The sequence below is a fragment of the Melitaea cinxia genome, chromosome 3 (assembly GCF_905220565.1).
Source record: "Melitaea cinxia chromosome 3, ilMelCinx1.1, whole genome shotgun sequence".
In the NCBI taxonomy this organism is placed as follows: Eukaryota; Metazoa; Arthropoda; class Insecta; order Lepidoptera; family Nymphalidae; genus Melitaea; species Melitaea cinxia.
In genome coordinates this window covers 9,202,256-9,224,443 of record NC_059396.1, presented here as the reverse complement: position 1 = coordinate 9,224,443, position 22,188 = coordinate 9,202,256, and the positions used below count along the sequence as shown (strand labels likewise).

General features: G+C 36.9%; 1 protein-coding gene across 1 annotated transcript; it reads right to left on the bottom strand.

Annotated features, from left to right (window-relative positions):
* Nucleotides 1-268: 268 nt before the first annotated feature.
* Nucleotides 269-21,591, bottom strand: LOC123669412 (kinesin-associated protein 3). The gene is made up of 12 exons (XM_045603018.1): nucleotides 21,350-21,591; nucleotides 21,062-21,250; nucleotides 20,657-20,895; nucleotides 19,942-20,506; nucleotides 19,755-19,855; nucleotides 16,451-16,687; nucleotides 15,531-15,705; nucleotides 9,340-9,567; nucleotides 6,340-6,458; nucleotides 5,254-5,398; nucleotides 2,669-2,741; nucleotides 269-1,308 (listed from the first exon to the last, which is right to left on the bottom strand). The coding sequence occupies exons 2-12, from the start codon at nucleotides 21,216-21,218 to the stop codon at nucleotides 1,194-1,196; spliced, it is 2,154 nt and encodes a 717-aa protein (XP_045458974.1). The 5' UTR covers nucleotides 21,219-21,250; nucleotides 21,350-21,591; the 3' UTR covers nucleotides 269-1,193.
* Nucleotides 21,592-22,188: the final 597 nt, after the last annotated feature.

Below are 22,188 nucleotides of genomic sequence, written 5' to 3'. Positions count from 1 at the left end.
AGACGCTGCTGCCCGCCTTCGGCCTGTGTATTTCAAAACCAGCAGTTGGATGGTTATCCCGCCATCGGTCGGCTTTTTAAGTTCCAATGTGGTAGTGGAACTGTGTTATCCCTTAGTCGTCTTTCGACACGCACGGGAAGAGAGGGGGTGGCTATATTCTTAACTACCGTAGCCACACAGCGAATTAATTTTGTGCTTAGAACCAAAACGAGCGACAGTGCTAATACCCAATCGCAAAGCGTAAAAAATAGGAAGAAATAAATACACATTTTATGAACGATAATACCTTTGTTTTTATCTATAGTTATATTAAAACACTAAGTTATGTCCTTTAAATGGGAGTGGTTAGGGACTAGGTTGATTATTGCACAATACAACTTTTGAACCTATATTACTACATTTTTTGTTCTTTTTACTGTATAACAGATACTTTTTATACTATATACTTTATATATTACAGATACTTTATACTTATAAATATATATAGATAGTCTTTAAAGTGCAATCAAACAGATTTTCATTTTTTTTTGGCCACTTTAGTGGCTATATCATAGTAATTTGAAATGCTGGTTAGTTTAATAGGTAGCCCGTTGCAATAAATAATTATTAGCTTTGCTAATGATCATTTAATGAAATGACAAATTAAACAATATTGTTACATAAAAGGAGTCTCGGATCTCAACTCTGATTTCGATTATTCATGTAAACATAAACTATATATTTTTATATATATTATACCCACGGTCTTAGATACAGGTCTTAGACAACATGAAACTAAGCCCAATTTCAATGATGAAACATTAGTACGATAATGTCATAACTTTTCATTAGCGTCAACGCCGTTGTACGTCACTGCTATCGATGGGTGCGGTCACGTGATGCGGTGCGCACTGCACACGCCGGTTGAGTGACGCTTCATTGTAAGTGGTTATATTTTAAAACATAAATACGTTAAGTGATAGAAAAAGTGACAGTGAAAAAATTATACAATCCTACAACTTATATAAATAACAATAAATATTTTTATATATATTTTTTTATTTTAATTTTCTTTTATGTAAATAAAATTTATAACAAAAACAACGACAAAAAGAGAGATCATTGTGTTAAAAATGAATAAAAATTAGAAGCGATTGCTATATACATATAATAAGAAATTTTAAGCAATTAGCGATTTTTACTTCGTTCTTAGTTTAGGCGAGTATGCTAAGCTTCTTATTAGCGAATTGTGTGTCGTCTTCGGATGTTTTTCCCGATAACGAATCAGATAGTCCTAACAATTCTTCACTTTGCCCATCTTGAGTATTCCTAAAAATAGGAATGCAATATTTAATTAACGACACATTTATAAATTTAAACAATTTTAAAAGACAATTTTTTTATTCAGCTGTGGAAAGACATTTAAAGGCTGCTGCGGTTGAAATGTACATAATTATATTTGCTCAAAAACAAAAACTGAGGTAGGTCATAGCAGGAAATATCCTACTTAAAATATGGATCAGTCCGACTGGGGAAGGACCTCGATCTTACAGAAGATCACAGTTAAATAATACTGCTTTCAAGCAGTTGGAGTTGCAGTTATGTTCCTGTTGTGAGTAAAGTGACAAGAGCTCCTGCGGGGATTGAGCGTAGGGTCGACAACGCGCTTGTGATGCTTCTGGTTGTTGTATAATCCATATTACCTGTCATATGTCTATGACTATTATCATATTATCTGTCATATGTCTATGGCTAATTATCGTCTATTGTCTATGTCTTTTCCAATGGTATTAAAATATGTAGTGTCGAGTCGTGTCCTTTGTCCAGAAATTAATAAAGTTATACAAAGTCAATCAGGAATATTTTTTACTCCGGTTTTTTACTACGGTATTCGCTTACCATCAGGTGAGCCGTACGCTTGTTTGCCGACCTAGTTTTACAAAAAAAAACGACTTCAATTACCAGTAATACAACCTGGGTTGACATAAAAGAGTCAATTAAATACGCATTGTTAGAGTTAACTAAAAAAGTACTTGTTAGATCTCAAATAAATTTAAATGAACTACATGATAAAGCACCACCGAAAGGTGGTGCTAAGATTTAAAAAAAATCATCGAAATCGGTCCACCCAGAGAAAAATTAAGATAAATAAAAAATACAGTCGAATTGATAACATCCTTCTTTTAATAACCGACAAAAAAAGGAGGAGGTTACTCAATTCGACCATATACATGTTTTTTTATGTATGTTCGGGGATAACTTCGTCGTTTATCAACCGATTTTGATAATTTTTCTTTTGCTGGATAGGAGATATCCCAAGGGTGGTACCATGATAAGGAAACCAGGATCTGATGATGGGAGCCCAGAGAAATCGAGGGAAACCCTCGAAAATCGTGGGGACGACTAGTGCGTTTGTTAATTTTTTTCGTCTACTTACGTTGTATTACTTGTCGATGTAATTGAAGTCGATTTTTTTTCATTTACAAGCAAACACAATTATTTTAAGTCTGTTAAAATGTATGTTACATCAGTAAATATATAAGATCGAACAATTTTTTTTTAAAAGAAATCTATTTCCTAAATACATCTAACTAATAATTATTACACCAATCGACTGTACTAATTACGAATAACTATTATATTTTGGGGATATTATTAATTGAAAATAAAATAAGAAAAATAAGCATACCTGCTATTTGCACGATTGTAATCAGCCTCACCCGAAAAACTGTCCGAGTCGTCATTAAGTGATACTTGAGAATCTGTAAAATCATAACAAATAATTATATTATTTGTTTGTAATGATCAAACACCCTCCCCACGACCACTACTGCAAAAGTAACCCACGACCACTAGTCCACAATTATTATGTTTACATGAATATTTTCAAAATATATTTTGATTATGTATGTGTCCAATCGTAACCGAGGGAGGCTTAAGTACATGTAGCACCCAGGTCCTATCAATACAAAACTGTCGCCCTGTCGAAGAAAAAGGTAACCGAATATTATTGAACACTAGCTTCTGCCCACGACTTCGTGCGCGTGGAACAGTTTCTTTGGACTAACTGGGGAAGCTCTCAAAAGGAAAAAAACCCCGATTTTGAAACATTCTTCATTGGTGCTCCGCTCCTATTGGCCTTAGCGTGATGATATATAGCCCATAGCCTTCCTCGATAAATGGGCTATCTAACACTGAAATAATTTTTCGAATCGAACCAGTAGTTCCTGAGATTCAGCGCGTTCAAACAAATAAACTCTTCAGCTTTATATCAGTATTGATAATTATTATCAAAAATATGATGAAATTCCTAGATATGCGCTCTCGGCGCCCCCTAAGAGCCGACGCACATACATCGATTTTAATATTTAGGACGGCCAAAAGTATTTTTTTAAAATCAATATAATGGTAAGGTAATCTATACAATTGGTGAGTCAATAGTTCTATGTACAATATAACACCCCCCCCCCCCGCCTATGAAGCGCGGGAGTTGACTTTCGATCAGTCGAAATTCGATGGTGAACAAGTGTGTACATGTCGGGTTTCGGCGCTCTCCTAAACCTATAACTTTCCAAAGTACATTATTTATTTCAAGCTAATATTTTCGTTGTAACTGTGATGGATTGCGATAATACAGGTAAGAACAATTTGTTTTCGTGACAGAAAAATTTAATTAACATTCTTTGTCATTCATTTTTAACACGACAAATATCACTCTGTCAAATTTTTTTTTGATATTTTCAAATTCGAGTACGTTTTTAATGTACTTATGAGTCCGTCCCTGTAATAATTTTTATTATACTATATAGTTCAGGTCCATATGTAACTAACTAATTCCATATATTCCAGCGCTTTTTTGAGCTAAGCCCTTTTGAAAGGCTTTTTGTCAAATATAGGAAATATTGAGTGTGCGATATTTTGTAATAAAATTGTTTTTTATATATTTTAGGTCTATTTACTACCACAGGTACTAAATTAGTGAGTCGTCAATACATATTTCCGTCAACCCGCATCCACCAATCCGCGTTGGAGCAGCGAGGTGGATTAAGCTCTGATCTTTCTCCCATATGGGGAAAGAGGTCTATGCCCAGTAGTGGCATATTACAGGCTGAAGCAATACATATTTGACCAACTACAGGGTCAAAATTTACCAAATTTAAATAAAAAACTTGACTATTATGAGAATTTTCTCCTTATGCGCTATGGGCACAACAAAGAGGCTAAAGAAGACTAACAAAAAATTTCGTATGTAAAATCACAAATTAAGCAACGATGGGCAAAGGCAAATAAACACAAAGATGTTTTCCTGAAAATATAAACCAATCTTGGTTAGAGGGTACATTCTAGATTCCCATTGAATCAGCCTCCCCTCAAGGTCGACCACCCAAGTCTTTTGGAGAACTAAGTGAACGTAGTAAAAGAAAAAAAAACGAAAGAAATAAGGGCCTCCGTAGGTGATAAAATTGATGCTGAAAAATATGATAAGTATGCTAGAACAATATGGTTGGCATCCAATGACGCCTACTATGCACAAGATATTGGTACATTGAACCCAAATCATAAAAAGTTCGCTGCTTCCAATTGGACAGCTATCGGAAGAAGCTGCAGAAGCCCGGAACAAGCATTTCCGACCGTACCGGCTCAACTTTGCCAGAAAGTTTACTAGGGAAGAGTGTAACTTAGATGTATATTTATAGGCTTTTGTTAAGTTCAGATCCCTTCATTAGTAGTTTGAAACAAATAAGTAAACCTTCACGTAACGCATTTCTACGTGAAACGGTTAAACTTTTATTACCTGCTGACCCAAACACGGAGTCAGTAGAGACATCTGGACCTGAAGATACCGATTTTTAATGTAATTTTATATTTAAAGAAAACTTGTTAAATACTGTTTCCATTAATTTGTATTTTGTAGTGAATATAGCCCTGTTATGTATTACTGTTCTTTATAACCTGACAAATATATGTATGTTTTTATAAATACCTTTTCTTTATTTTAATTGAACTTAGAACTAAAATTTATTTATTTATTTATATATCTATATATGTATTATTTATAAGTATGTTTATCGAAAAAAAATAATAATAATATGTAGCTATATACCAGTCGGCTGTTACCTATAACACAAGCATTAAGTTGCTTACTTTAGGAACAGACGACCGTGTGTGTATTGTGTCGATATTTATTTATTTATTTAAAATAACACCAAAAATAATTTAGGCCGCCTAAATCATCAAAATCGATGTACGTGCGAGGCTCGGTTGCGGGCGCACCGGCGGCGGCGAGGCGGTGGCCGGCCAGCAGGAAGTCGGCCGACAGGTAGGGCGGCAGCGCGCACTCGTCGCCCGCGCCGCCGTCCGCGCCCAGCGTCTCCACCACCGACAGCCACTGCCCGTTGTGGCAGCGGAACCGCTCCAGCTGCGACACCGCTCACCGTTATCATTCATATTCGTCGCAATCTATTTCACGACTCCGTTTTGGTACACTCATTAGACTATTGTTTTTAATTATATGAAATTTATTATTTGTATTATGATACAATGAGTACTTAGGACTATTTGAAATTACGATCCGAAGTATACTTTTTATCAAATAATAATATACACGTACCATATTTTATTACCTAGCGCGGGCAACATAATGATATTATTACAAATGAATGTGTGCTTATTCAACATTTTTACGTAGTAAAAGATGAGTAAAGTACTTAATTTAGAAACAACTGAGTTACATGTTAACTGAGGTAGGGCACAGCAGGAATTTCCTGCTCAAAATACGGAGCAGCCCGACAGGGGTAGTACCTCGACCTCACAGCAAAATAATACTGTTTTCAAACAGTATTGTGTTCCTGTTGGTGAGTAAGGTGACCAGTGCTCCTGGGGGGGTGGGGGGGTTGGGGATTGGGTCGGCAACGTGCTTGCGATGCTTCTGATGTTGCAGACGTCTATAAGCTACGGTAATCTCTTACCATCAGGTGAGCCGTACGCTTGTTTGTTGACCTAGTGGTATAAAAAAAAATACATGTCGCTTAAATGTCACTGATCTCTGAGGACAGAGCAAATAAAGCAAATACTTGTAGTTTAAATAGTTACTGATGCGTCGAAACAAACCTGGCTACAGTAATAAAAAACTTGAAAATCATAACTGTGATAATAATAACACTATTGTACACCAAGCAAAAAATAAAATAAATAAGCAATATTAACAATTATTAGTAGAAAAAGGTAGCCTTATTGCTAAAAAGCAATCTCTTCCAGGCAACATTAAACCTTAAACTGTATGTCCTAAACGTGACTGGGCAAAAACTAAATAAAATTTCTAATGTAATGATGTGAATATAACTTTCACTCCATAATCACTTTAATTCTGGCGGCCCACTCGTTCTGCATCTGAGAGATGATGTCTAGACAGGAGTCACACATTTTCCTTATCTCGACGTTCTTGTCTTGCATGAGATCGATGAGGTAAGCCGGAGCCTCTGCGGAGCAAACGGTAAGTGGCGATTCTATATACAGGTGACTAGTGAATTACTATCGATATTTAAGGAGGATACTCAGTACATGATTCTCATTCGAATTATGTAAAAAAATAGGTACTTAATTTTTCACAAAATTCCCACACATTTCAACTTAAATAAATGAAATGTAGGAACATTAATTTTCAGCCATAACGGCGGCACGTGCGGCCTTGGCCTTGTACTGTACCGCTTACCACCGCCCGCCGCAACCCCCGCAACCCTCTTCAATTCTAATTCCCGCTAGATTCGATTTAGAAACAGCTGTCAAAAAACTGGGCGTCCTCTCGAAGTGAGACGGCACTTCACTCCGGAACAGCTTCTGAATTTATATCAAGCACAAGTTCGATCATGCATGGAGTACTGCTCTCATCTTTTGGTTGGCTCAGCCAAGTACCAGCTGGAGCTTCTTGAATGAATTGAGAGACGAGCCAGGAGGCTCATCGGTGATGATGCACTGGTCGCCACAAAGCTGCAAAGCTTGCATCATCGGCGTAGGGTGGTCGGCCTGTCGGTTTTTTATCGGATACACTTCGGAGTGTGCGCAAGAACTCCATGACCTGATTCCCCCCTCCCCCTTCCATCATCGTACAACCAGACGCTCTGCGTTACGTCACCCTTATATGGTTGACATTCCCCCTATACGCACTAAGCGATTCGCTAGTACATTCTTGATCCGTACGGCCAAAGAATGGAACTTTCTACCAGCGTCTGTGTTTCCCGAAAGCTATGACCTGGGGATCTTTAAGTCGCGAGTGAATAGGTTACTTCTAGGTAAGCGTGCTACATCTTAGACCACATTTTCACTTATCATCAAGAGAAATAGCGGTCAAAGGCCAGCCTATCTATGTGTAAATAAAAATAAAAAATAAAAAAGATTAGTAGGTCACTAGCAGTGTGACCAGATTTAGGAGAATTCTGCGATTTGAGCAGAATTAGATCCCCAATTTAAGGTTTAGCAGATTGTGTAGCAGTTCTGAAAATAAGAAAATTATTAGGCGGAATCTTATAAAACCTTCGCAGAATTGTAGCAGGATTTGACAATTAACTATGTTTCAGTTAGGTAGTAGCGCTAAAAATATGTTTTACTTTTATCAAAACAATATCAGATTTATCTTTTTGCACTAACAGCACTCGAGCACATTTTAGAGGAATTCATTTGCGTTGAACTAAAGTCACGTCTACCTCTTAATGAACTATTTGAGCAAATGCAATTTCTTGATCCACAAATGACGGTTTCTAAATTTCCTGATTTGGTTAACGAATCTGACATACAAGCAATTGACTCCGAATATCAGGAGCTTAAATTAGACAAAGCTTTGACCGATCTGTTCTGTGAATCTGGAGGAACTTCTGATTCCACGCCTATAAGTATGAACACAGAAATGTTTTCAAAAATTATGAAGGCTGATAGATCTAAAATTTATCCGCATTTGGTTGATTTTGCAAAGGCCATGATGATTTTGCCTGTCTAATATAACTTGTGAGCGCCTATTGTCACAAATGAACAATATAAAAAATCGACCTACGGAACAAATTAAAAACTGGACATGTAAGCTATTCTACATGTGAAATAGGCAGTTACAGAACAAGGTGGATGCGTCAATTTAACGCCATCAAAAAATATGGTAAAGGCAGCACAAAGCTCGACAGCTTTATATAAAAACATGGACGTCACAGAAAATTAGAAGCTATAATTGGTTAATAAATATTTGAAATAATTAACTTGCACTTTTTTCTTTTAAGCCCTCGCACGAATTATGACCTCATCGATTAGCAGTTTTTTTTTTTTTTTACAAAAACAAATAGCAGGTTTTAGCGGAATTTAGACGAGTAATTGGCATAATATTCGATTTAAATCTGGTCACACTGGTCACTAGGTCAGTAGGACGAGCACCGCCGTAAGGTTCGCATCTCGGAGTATGTCCATCTTCCCGCGCGCACGCCTAGCGATCGATCTTACGCGTGTACTTAATATGTCGTGTGAATGTGACCTGTCATTAGGGGTAGTACTGAAATTCATGTTAAATCGTAAGATTGACATTAGACAATATGTGTAAACGCTGAACTCTGTATCACGCGAGAAGGAGCTAACTTTGAACATTTGTATCACACGAGAAGGAGCTGACTTTGAACATTTGTATCACACGAGAAGGAGCTTACTTTGAACATTTGTATCACACGAGAAGGAGCTTACTTTGAACATTTGTTAAGGTTAGCATAGTTGTGTAGGTAAATAGGTAGTTTAATGATTAACAATCGTTGTAAATAAGTATGATTCCAGTTTTAAATACACCGGAAATATCAAGATAAGACAAGGTTCATTTATGACGTAAGACGATTTAGGGGGAGGCAGTCGACCATGTCTTATTTTTTCTTATAAGGGGGTGGGAGGGAGTCATAACAGTTTTTACGTAATATCACAAAAATACGCAAAGTTAAAATTATACTTTGAAAAATCGCGGGCATCCGCGCGAGTATCGAGGTTCACTCGGAAGCGTATAGGTAAACGATTTCCATTTCCATGGCAACGAACCCGCGCCACCCGCACTGTGGCTCCGGGATCTCCCGCTTGTGGTCTAGTCGTCACTTGTTTGCGTAAACAACACTCCATTGCGTTGATGATTTTGATATTATAGTCAAATAGTAATTGAATTATTGAAGTGTGTGAATAGTTTCTTTTATTTGTTTCTTTTATTGATCCACTGGACTGAAAATCTTATGTCGGTAAAGATGAATAGTTAAAACCAAAGTTTATTACTACCAAAAACTAAAAATTATTAGTACCTTTGTAAGTACAAGTAAAAATAAAGATGAAAACAAAGTAAACGTGTGTTAAGGGTACCGGTGCGCTCGACGAGCAGGCGCGCGGCGCGCGGGTGCGCCAGCAGCTGGCGGAAGGCGAACACGGTCTGCAGCACGTGCTCGTCGTCGGCCTGCCGCCGCCGCAGCGCCGCCACCAGCGCCGCGCCGCCGCCCGCCGCCGCCAGCGCCGCCGCCGCGCGCTCCTCCGCGCCCAGCGCGCCCGCCGCCACCACGCCCTCCAGCACCAGCTCGGGGTCGCGCTGCTCCGCTGGTGGATTACACACTCATTGCGCCACACTAGACATGAGCGATGGGCTCGGGGGGCGGACGAAGTGGACGTTGCGTGACGAAGGGTGGGGAGGAGTCCAAAATTTTGTGACATCACATTTCTAAATACAATATACAGAGTGTCCCAAAAAGTAGTGATAAGCGGAATTCCAGAGATAGGGCACCCCTTGGGGTATCCGAATCACCCCTATGTATGTTCGGCGATTTTGCATAGTTTTCGAGTTATGAATTTTTTTATATGTTTTTGAGAATTTTCCACCTGAACAACTTTAAAAATTTCTAAAAAAACAAATTGAAGACTTTTTAGAATTTTTGTTTTTCTATCTAAATAGTCATGAGCTGTAGCTTCCCGCTTAAAAGATTCAGCTTCTTAACTTTGATGGAAATTGTGAAAATCTAAGTGTAAAGTGAAAATTTTACGTTTTGAGAACTATGACTTCAATTTTCAACTTAGAATTAAAAATCTAAACAGGCGATTTTATGGTTTCTAATTAGGCTTAAAAACTTTTCCAGAGTCTCCGCTTTCATAATCATAAATAAAAAGTTATACTTAATGGGGCTACTTTTGCTAAAATTTGCCTTCAAAGACATCAAGGTGGAAATTCTTAAAATTACCAATTTGAATAAAAAAAATTTTTTTGCTCAATTTACTATTCCTTTAAGGTTAAATAGTTTTGTCGGCGCTTTAGCTGGGTCATACGTATAGGATTCGTGCGGAGGAAAATGATAAATCTGTAGACTGAGTGATATGGTTCCAAAACGATGGTGCTCCATGCCACTTTGCAAGAATAGTCAGACAACATTTAACAGAAAGATTTAGAGACAGATGGATCGGCCGTGGAGGGCCCATTGCATGGCCGCCGCGGTCCCTAGACTTGAATCGAATCGATTTCTTTGTCTGGGGATATTATAAAGAAATAGTTTACGCTAAAAACATTAGCAACGTAACGGAGTTAAGACGAAAATTGAGGCAGGCAGAAGAAACAATTAAAAACAACAGAATAGCATTCGTAAGACTCAAAGAAATTTTTTTAAGACGATGTAGAACATGTATCGAGCACGAAGGTCGACATATTGAAAACTTTTTATAATAAATAATTTTAAGACGATTACTTTTCGTTTAATTAATTAAACCTAAATAACCTCCAAATGTTTATTAAATCTTCGATCTTAGTTTTCTTACAATCTTTTGGTTGGTTAACAGACTAATTAACTCTTACGAATGCTATTCTGTTGTTTTTAATTGTTTCTTCTGCCTGCCTCAATTTTCGTCTTAACTCCGTTACGTTGCTAATGTTTTTAGCGTAAACTATTTCTTTATAATATCCCCAGACAAAGAAATCGATTCGATTCAAGTCTGGGGACCGCGGCGGCCATGCAATGGGCCCTCCACGGCCGATCCATCTGTCTCTAAATCTTTCTGTTAAATGTTGTCTGACTATTCTTGCAAAGTGGCATGGAGCACCATCGTTTTGGAACCATATCACTCAGTCTACGGATTTATCATTTTCCTCCGCACGAATCCTATACGTATGACCCAGCTAAAGCGCCGACAAAACTATTTAACCTTAAAGGAATAGTAAATTGAGCAAAAAATTTTTTTTTATTCAAATTGGTAATTTTAAGAATTTCCACCTTGATGTCTTTGAAGGCAGATTTTAGCAAAAGTAGCCCCATTAAGTACAACTTTTTATTTATGATTATAAAAGCGGAGACTCTGGAGAAGTTTTTAAGCCTAATTAGAAACCATAAAATCGCCTGTTTAGATTTTTGATTCTAAGTTGAAAATTGAAGTCATAGTTCTCAAAACGTAAAATTTTCACTTTACACTTAGATTTTCACAATTTCCATCAAAGTTAAGAAGCTGAATCTTTTAAGCGGGAAGCTACAGCTCATGACTTTTTAGATAGAAAAACAAAAATTCTAAAAAGTCTTCAATTTGTTTTTTTAGAAATTTTTAAAGTTGTTCAGGTGGAAAATTCTCAAAAACATATAAAAAAATTCATAACTCGAAAACTATGCAAAATCGCTGAACATACATAGGGGTGATTCGGATACCCCAAGGGGTGCCCTATCTCTGGAATTCCGCTTATCACTACTTTTTGGGACACCCTGTATATGTCAGCAATAGCACTGTCGTACGCAATTAATAAGGAATTTATAAACAACAGATGCACATCGTTCGATATTCAACTACCCTCACTTATTATATCACTCGAGTTATTCTGACGTGTATAAAACGAACAGTGGAACCGCCGCTAAGGCAATCTTGGCTCTGGCTTGGCACGATACACTTGTTGTATCCTGCTAGTAGCTTAACCTAGACTCATTCAATAATTAATTTGTGCAAACGAATTAATTGTTATCTATTACGATTAATTTGGCTAGGCGAGGCGTATAACTCGAGCAGTGAAGGTGAGCGTTGATACGTATCTCAAAGGAGATCTCCTTAAACCTACACCTGGGTCGCAAGTCCTAGGCACTGCTCTGAGTTACTCCCTCCGCCACACGATACGACCGATACGCCGAAGAGCGTGCACGCATACACGTGTTCGGTGTACGTTATAATTTTGTTATAATCTTTTTAAGTACTACCTACATAATATTGTAAAGAGTGCGAGTATGACCTACGCCCGCGCCCTGCAAATATAGAAATGGAGCCTTCCAACAGTCGAAAGACTACATCAGAAGTGGGATAAGATCCACCCCCACTTTCAAAATTTAACTAATTCAGTTAGTTACATCGAACGAAGAAATGTTTCTCTTCGCTTCCGGTGTGGAAGCTATTTCAGAAAGTAGCTGAAGTTATAGGCCCACCTGACGATACATCTGTTTTTAGCTAGTGTGCAAGTTAGTTGCAATATTTGGTGGTGATTAGTGGGTACATCGATCATCGTTTTATTTTCTTTTATTAGTGGGTACATCGGTATTTTAATTTCTTTTCAGTCGTTCTGTTGTATTCTTAGCGGTTAGTAAGGTGGTTGAAGGGGCCTTGTACGCCCGGGCCATGGGTAGCTGGTTGAAGGGGCCTTGTACGCCCGGGCCACGCTACAGAGTAAGGGTGAAGGGGCCTAGCACGCCCGACCCACGGTTGGTAGCTGGTTGAAGGGGCCTTGTACGCCCGGGCCACGCTACAGAGTGAGGGTGAAGGGGCCTAGCACGCCCGACCCACGGTTGGTAGCTGGTTGAAGGGGCCTTGTACGCCCGGGCCACGCTGCAGAGTGAGGGTGAAGGGGCCTAGCACGCCCGACCCACGGTTGTTAGCTGGTTGAAGGGGCCTTGTACGCCCGGGCCACGCTATAGAGTAGGGGCGAAGGGGCCTAGCACGCCCGACCCACGGTTAGTAAGCTGGTTGAAGGGGCCACGTACGCCCGGGCCATGCTATGTTAGGAAGGGATGAAGGGGGCCCAGTACGCCCGACCCGCTAGTGCATTACAGTCTCAGCGTTTTGGTCAGGAATAGCCGAACAGTTATTAATGTCACTCGTTACAGTTGTATAGGTCGGGAGGAGTAACGCCGAGTTGGCGGATGCACGACATGGACGCACGAGGTCGTGCGATTGTCAGGGTTGGCCGTGTCAGCAATAGCACTGTCGTACGCAATTAGTAAGGAATTTATAAACAACAGATGCACATCGTTCGATATTCAACTACCCTCACTTATTATATCACTCGAGTTATTCTGACGTGTATAAAACGAACAGTGGAACCGCCGCTAAGGCAGTCTTGGCTCTGGCTTGGCACGATACACTTGTTGTATCCTGCTAGTAGCTTAACCTAGACTCATTCAATAATTAATTTGTGCAAACGAATTAATTGTTATCTATTACGATTAATTTGGCTAGGCGAGGCGTATAACTCGAGCAGTGAAGGTGAGCGTTGATACGTATCTCAAAGGAGATCTCCTTAAATCTACACCTGGGTCGCAAGTCCTAGGCACTGCTCTGAGTTACTCCCTCCGCCACACGATACGACCGATACGCCGAAGAGCGTGCACGCATACACGTGTTCGGTGTACGTTATAATTTTGTTATAATCTTTTAAAGTGCTACCTACATAATATTGTAAAGAGTGCGAGTATGACCTACGCCCGCGCCCTGCAAATATAGAAATGGAGCCTTCCAACAGTCGAAAGACTACATATATAATTTTAAGTACAAAAACGTGACATTTGAACTTTGTTTATTTACTTAAAAATTTGTTTTATTTGTTTCGTTGGAAACTCGCTGTCTAGTTTTAGGATTCGATCTTTTATTTTAATAACGTTTTACTGATTTTCATACCTACGTTTGGTTGATGTTAATTATATTGAAAAATTATTTAAATGGAAATAAAAATAATATCAAAACTGATGTGTAAAATTGCAAAATGTGTGACATCACAGTAGGTAGAGGGGTCTCATAAAAATAGCTAGCTTTAACAAGGACGGGAGAGTGGTAAAAATATTGTGGAATTCGTGTCATAATTTATTGATGGCCATTAGGCTAACTTAACATAATTGTGTTTGCTCGCAAACGAAAAAAAAAACCGACTTCAATTACATCGACGAGTAATACAACGTAGATCGATGAAAAAATAGTCAAGTAGCTCCGCGTTATCAAAGATTACTCAAAAAGTGGTTATCAGATCTCAATAAAATTTATATGTGACCACATGACAAACATCAGCTATCGATTAAATTAAACATTATCAAAATCGGTACACCCAGTAAAAAGTTATTGCGGATTTTCAAGAAGTTCCCTCGATTTCTCTGGGATCCCATCATCAGATCCTGGTTTCCTTATCATGGTACTAAACTAGGGATATTTTCTTTCCAACAAAAAAAGAATTATCAAAATCGGTACACCCAGTAAAGTAATTGCGGATTTTCAAGAGTTTCCCTCGATTTCTCTGGGATCCCATCACCAAATCCTGGTTTCCTTATCATGGTACTAAATTTGAGATATCTCCTTTCCAACAAAAAAAGAATTATCAAAATCGGTACATCCAGTAGAAAGTTATGCGGTATAATACAACGTAGGTCGACGAAAAAAGCGTCAAGTAAAAACGCATTATTAGATATAACTCGAAAAGTAGTTGTTAGATCTGAAATAAATTTAAATGGGACCAATTGGCACACACCACCTTTCGATTAAAAAAAAAAAAAATACAGTCGAATTGAGAACCTCCTCCTTTTTTGGAAGTCGGTTAAAAATGCGTCAACTCCTAGTCACGAGCTTTACCGCTCCGGTTCACAAATAGCGACTAGAGCCGTAAGTTTTTTATTGTGCCAATTGACTGCATTTCCGGCTCAAATAATACGTGATCTGAATATTTGAACATGTTTAGAGCAGGCTGAATATAATACACACTACTTGACAAGACTCAGACTCGGTCGATTGCATGCTCATTTACACCGTAGTTGTAGGACAGTTATCTGAAACTACCGCGTTCACATTTTGCGGTACCTACTCGAGGCAAAAAAATATCAGTCAGAATCACGTCTGCCAAATCAGCCGCGAGAAAGATAGAAAAAATATATTTAAACATCAATGTTTAAGTAGACTTAAGTAGACTGTTGTATTTTTACTGTTAGAGATTACACAAGCCGCGCTTGTCTCTAATGCTGTGGATGACTTTACAAAGTAATGTTACTCGATCGATCACCCAATAGTACAAATGGGCGACCACCGCGGTTGCATGCGGTGGGAAGACTTCAAGCGCATAGCCGTAGTTGTATTATAAAGGTACACCTTTAAAATACAAACTTTCTAACGCGATTTTTTGACTTAAACTAGTAGATTAGAAAAATAGCACATTCAATGTAACTTCTTAGCTTAAATATATCAATAGACACAAATAGTCAAAATAGAGACAACCAATAAACAGTGACTCTTAGGACAATATATTGAGGATTAGTTGTTCAAATGATTACATTAAAATAAAGTATCATCAAGAAACTAACCTGGGTCCAGAATCTTGAGTATGCAAGGTATTAGGTTGTATCTTTCAACGACGGCGAATATATCGATATTGTTGTTCACATGTAAAATATTGCTCAGAGTTCCCATACATTCAATGACAAATTCTTCAGGCGCCTCATTACTGGTTACTGCACCGGCTATGTCTCCTACAAATTCCTGAAATATTTTTTTCCATTAAAGAAAAGATAAGAATATAAAGAAATGAAAATCTGGAATCGCATTCATCAATCTGTGTTGATGTGCCGATTGCGATTAAACGCCTTCATGCGAAAATTGAGGAGATTGACAGTTGTATTCATATATTTAAACGAAATTGACGAAAATTCATTTTAAAACCAACAAATAAGATTGAAGGTGCATAACTAATTGTAAGACACTTTTCGGATCCCAAACTTTTTTAAATGACAGTTTTATGAATATATACAGGAAACGCAAAATTAAAAAAAAATATTGATCTCGACTACGAATTAAAAGAACGGCCGACTAGTCTATATATATATATATATATATATATATATATTATCCGCCTTCCGCCAGAATTCCTATTTCCCTTGGTAACGACATTACTTGAGAACTTTATTGATTTACTTAATATTAAAAAAAAAAGTTTTCTAATACTTCGTAGAAAGTTATCACGAAATGAAATTTTATTAAAATTCGGCAATTTGGGAAATCACAAGAAAAGTTAGATTAATTAAATTTCGCGCCTATGATGACAGTTCTTACGTTTCACAGTTAATGAGGGAAAACGTGTCGGGTCAGCTAGTTGTAAGAATGTTATCTCAACCGCGTATATTCCGCTTTACGCAACATCGGCGGAATCAACCGTGCTTCCACTGGCACAACTGAAAGCTACTAAACCTCAACAATCAGCTAGTTGTACATGGGCGACAGCACTGACCACGAAGAGCGGGCGCACGGGCGCGTGGTGCGACAGGTTGCGCACGAGCTTCATGAGCACGGCGTTGCGGTGGCGGAAGGCGCGCGCCAGCAGCTCGCGCAGGCGGCCCTCGCCCGCCATCTGGCGCGCCGCGCGCTCGCTCCACGCCAGGTTCACGCACAGCGCCAGCAGCACGTCCGTCGTGCTCGCGTCCGCGCACGCCTCGCTGTTCACGTTCAGCAGCAGCATGTCCGTCAGCTACGCACACATTCCGTTACTTTTGTAACCTATTCGATCACGATAGATTCAAACGTCTTATCACTACTACTCCAAATAAAACTGTAATGGAGGCTAAGAAAAGGTAACAGCTCATGAAAAAAATAAAACATCAAAAAGGAGTGAAACCGTTGAAGCAGCAAAGAAAAGACCTACGAAAAAATCAAATGAAAATGCTAAAAATATCCTGTTTAAAGACGATATCAGCTCATCAGATGAATCAATCAATTACCAGAATATCTGTGATGACAATAGTAGTGACTACTGAGACAATCGATGCGTCGATCGACCGTTATATTACAACTATGTTGATGAACCGAATGACCTTGCCATTTAACTGTAATGTAACAAAATTTTGTTTTCATAAGGCTGACTACGAAAATATAAAAATTGCTCTCAATGAGCTCAACTGGAAGGAGATCTTAAGCATTTTTCCTTCTGTCGATGAAATGGTTGATAAATTCTACGAGCAGATTCGAATTTTAATTAAAAAATATGTGCCTAAGTCTAAACCTCGCAGCAGTCGCTACTCGGTCTGGTTCACTCCATGTGTTTATTAACTGCATCAAAGAAAAGTATAAATACAGATTGAGGTTACGCAAATATAATGATATAGTATTAAATAAAATATATGAAATAGTATTAAATAAAAACCAGGATTAATAAACGAAGTAAGTTGCCGAAGATACAAGTAGACAAAGTGAGCCATGTGAGACACACACTTTTATACGCTTATAATAAGGTCATAGTTACTACAAATCCAATTCAATGAGCGTTTCGTACCAAACTGCCTGATGAAATGCTATAGTCGCCTATATTAATGTATTGATAGCTTCATTTTTTGCCAATTTGATTACGATGTTTGCTGCTCAAGGAGCCATTTCTTATTAAGATTTCGAAATTTAGAGCGAGTTGCAGCAATCTAATGGTAGGTGGGATGTCATTCCAATTTTTGAAGATACAAAGCGAAAACTACCTTCAAATGCTACTAAACACGGCCGAGGCACAATAAGGTTTGCGATACGCATCATCATCATCATCATAATCATCATCACCACCACCGCCATCATTATCATCGCCATCATCATCATCACTTCAACCTATTGCAGTCTGCTGCTATACATAGGCCTCCACAAGTTCGCGCCAAAAATGGCGTGAACTCTAATGTGTTGCCCAAAGTCACAACACTTGGCAGGCGGGCTGGTAACCGCAGGGCTGGCTTTGTCGCACCGAAAACGCTGCTGCCCATCTTCGACCTGTGTATTTCAAAGCCAGCAGTTGGATGGTTGCGATACGCGATGACCGATTATTATCGGTGTCAGATGCGTTTAGACATCTGTGTTTTTGTGCCAAATATGATGGTCTAGGTTTTGTGCTTTCTCAGATCAAATACGATCGTATTCAATTTAAGAGTACGTCGGCGCTTCATATTTAGTGCATTAAAACTATTTAGGAAAGGAGTAAATATCTGGACTATGGGTATAGATCCACATTCACGAAGAAAATTTTATGCCAAAAACGCATACAAGAATTTTGTATTTTTTGGATCTTCGCTTCAGTTTTTTTTAACAGATTTGACCCATAAACTACATGACACTAATCCAAATGCGACAGTATTAGTGCATTCACAAGTTTCTTTCTAACAACAGTACTCAAAAGTGGTCTTAACTTTTAAAGCATTTTAAGTGAAGCATTGGCTATTTTTTTTTTTATGAACATGCTCTCTACATCTTAAAGACCCTTCAAATTCAACACCGAGATTTTTGGCCACTTGAACTTCTGGAATAACACAGTTATCTACTATAATACTAGGACTAATCCGATGGATTATATCGATTGGTCTTTTTGTACCAAAAACTGTGAAAGAACATTTTTGTGGATTTAAAATAAGATCAGGTTTATGAAACCATTTACAAATGGATGCCACATCTTTATTTAAGTATATTTAGGTTTTTGCTCAAATGTCCAATATCAACCAAACTAAGAGACTTATGACAATTTTTTTGCTATTTTAAGCATTTTTCTACAATATACCCAAAGTAGGAGGGTGTGTAAGTTAAACAGACTTCGTATTTAGACTCAGCCTGTCAAAATACAAAAGAAAAATACTTGGTCTAGATTTAAAAAAATTCGTTAGCAGAATTGTAGTTATCTACGACTTTTTAGCAATTAGAAGCGGTTTTTCACAATTTACTTCGAATTTGCAGAGTTCGAGAAGACCTTCTGGCTAAATGAATTTAAAATTCAGCGCATCGAAATGCATAAGGAATATATTTGGGACAGTTGCAAAAAAAAAAAATGCATTTTTAGCGATCTTTTGCCATTTTTGCGGTTATTTTGGGTTTAATCAAAATTAGGGTTATAGGAACCAAGCAGAACTCAAATTCGGATTCAACGCATCGAAATACATAAGCCCAAGTAAGTCAGAATTAATCATAAGAATAAAAAAACTCTCACTAATATAGATTAGATTCCTGAAATTCTAACCCTTAGAGTTGAAACTAATTTGCATTGAAATTTCAATCTTTTTAAATATTAGATGCTTTAAAATTTATTTTTATACTTACAGTTAGAAATAAAAGTAGTGTGCAGTGTAGTATTTATAAGTAGTGGTGTGTATGATAGTATATTATATGTAGTATGTATATGTATATTGCATGATGTTATGAATATTATTTAATTAGGTTTTTATTTTCAAGAATCTGTATGATGTCTACATTACTGCACTTTCTTAGCCTGCTATGTAACATTAGTTCCACTACCACAGGTTCACTGGAAGAGATCTCTCCTATAGATAACTCCACCATTGCTAACTAAATTTGTATACAAATAACTATAATTTTTTTTTAAAGTGCAATAAAGAATATAATATAAAACTTCAGTCATTTTTGAACCAATTAAAGACTTGCAAAATCATCATACAAGTATAACTTTCATTTTTATGGTATAAAAAAGTAAAAATGTGTATCAATATCATCTTTATCAAATTATGTAAGTCATGGTTTTGGGTCACAATATTATAATATATATTTTGTTGCAAGTTTCTTACCAACTTCACACAGTCAGATTGAGTAAACATTTGTTTCACTCGATCATCCATACTGAGGTGGTAAAGAATTTTCATTGCCAGGTTTATATGTTTGTCATCACCTTAAATATTCAAAGATATTATTAAGAATGATAGAAAATTAATAGTAGAAAATTAATAGTTATGTAGTTAGATGCTTTCAACTTACTTGTAAATTGAATGAACTTTGGAAGTAAGTTTATTTTGACCATTTTATTCCTTAATTTAGTATCAAAGGTCAAATTGAAGAGAAGTTTTAGGGTCACATTGACCAAATCAGCATTAGGGGAATCTAACAAAGGAGCTAGTTTCTCAATGATTCCTTTAGAGGCCATAGCATTCTTATTTTCAACAAAAATTGATAGTTTTTGTAAAAATGAAACAATTAAAATTAGAAGGTCAATATTTGAGTGTCTTTCCATTGCTCCTATGAGTAATCCAACAATATCCTTCTTATGCATTTTTTCTTCTACTTTAACATTATCTGCTATATTTAAAAGCATATAAAATGCTACTCTAAGCAGTTGCTCTTGCCTTTTGGATAAGGTTTTCAGTTTTCTTTTCATTTGTTCCTCATCACTTTTAGATAGAAATTCATCAGATGCATTGCACAAGTCTTCATGATAACTAGATACAACAGATCTAGTTTTTTGTAAATTAATATCTGCTACTGCCCAAGTTCCTGATTTTGGTCTTCGTTTGGGTTCTGGGATACGACTTTTTGGTAATTCATTCTAAAAGTAATGTTAGTAATTAGCTTTTCATACAAAATAAGATACACAGTGGGTTATACAAATATCAACTTGTACCAGATGAGGTGATCACCTCTTATATAAAATAAACTCAACTAATGTATCTATTTAATACTATTATAACCAACTTACTTTGTCTGGTGTAAGAACTTGCTTTTTTCCTTCAACTTTTTCTTTCCATTGATCATATCTTTTAAGTTCATAATCAATAACATCCATACACAGAGATCCAATTTTGTATTGTATAATAACAGAATGAAATTCTACATATGTTGAAAAACAGAAAAATGTATATACAATATTTGTACTCAACTCAATACTTCTTTTCCATTCCTCTCTTAATACTCTAGAAAGAGCACTTAGAAGGGCTTCTGTAAATTGGAAACAGAATTTTGTAATTAATTGTTTATTATTATTATACAAAATATCTAATAGTTGTCTGTCAGTGATCACAATCAAGGCTAAAATCAATGAATTTCGTAACTACTTTTTACTTATTATTTATAATTAAGATTATAAATAATGTTACATAAGTACCATTTTTGGCCAATTCAATTAAATTGTCTGGATTCCTGGCAAGTTGCAATATAAGTGCTGATCCTTTAATTTTTTCTGGAATATCATCATAAAGTAACTCAACATAGTCATCAATATGATTTAAGACAGCAACTGGTACACTTTCCACAGGACTCATAGCAATATTTTGTTTTTTTTATAAATTTGGGTCTGTAAAACATTACAAAGAAATTTAAGCATAATATAACATATTGCATAGTTCATAAAGTTTGATTACTCTAATATTCTTGAATAAACATTTCCTCTTACTTATAGCGTTTTAACTTTACTCTTAGCGCTCCAAAAATTATATTAACTAAAAATCTTTCAATTACAATAAAAAAATCCCTTTTGTATTGGTTTGGTAGCTTTTAATAACCTTCAATTAGCCTTGTATTGAATTATTGATATTTTCTATTTCTATTGAACTAGAGCATAGACTAACTAAAATTATAGAGCATAGAACCTATTGACATAATGGGCGCGCTCCACCTAAGGCCCTAGGGAAGGGCACCAAATATCGATATATCGAAATATCGATATTTTTTCAAAAAAATATCGATAAATATCGGCGATATTTTTAATTTCAAAATATCGATAATCGATATTTATTTTTGAATATCGAAGTCGATAGTTTTTTTAAATTATATTATATTTCAAATGAATATGTATTCTACTTTTATTTCAACATATGGTCCGTTTTATCTGTAAATGAATAACTGTAACAGAGCGCGCGAGAGTTTGCGAGTTTTGGTATTAGTGCTGTCTATATCCCTCTGTAGTTTGTGAACGCAACCAAAAAACATGTCTATGGGTAGTTTCTTTAGACTTAATTTAAGTGTGATCAAATACCAAAGTTTGAATCTAATGCTAATCTATGGTGTAACGTGTGCGTACATGTTCATTAAGCTGGACCGATTTTGACGGGACTTTCACTAGCAGATAGCTGGTGTTATCTAGTATCATTACATTTACATTTATGACACATGTCACATATTTGAATACTGATTATAATACAATATTTTGTCTGTTGTCCCGTGAGTATACTTGGTATCATGGAATTATTATGTACTACTTACAACTGGAAGACCCACTGGTAAAATCCTGTC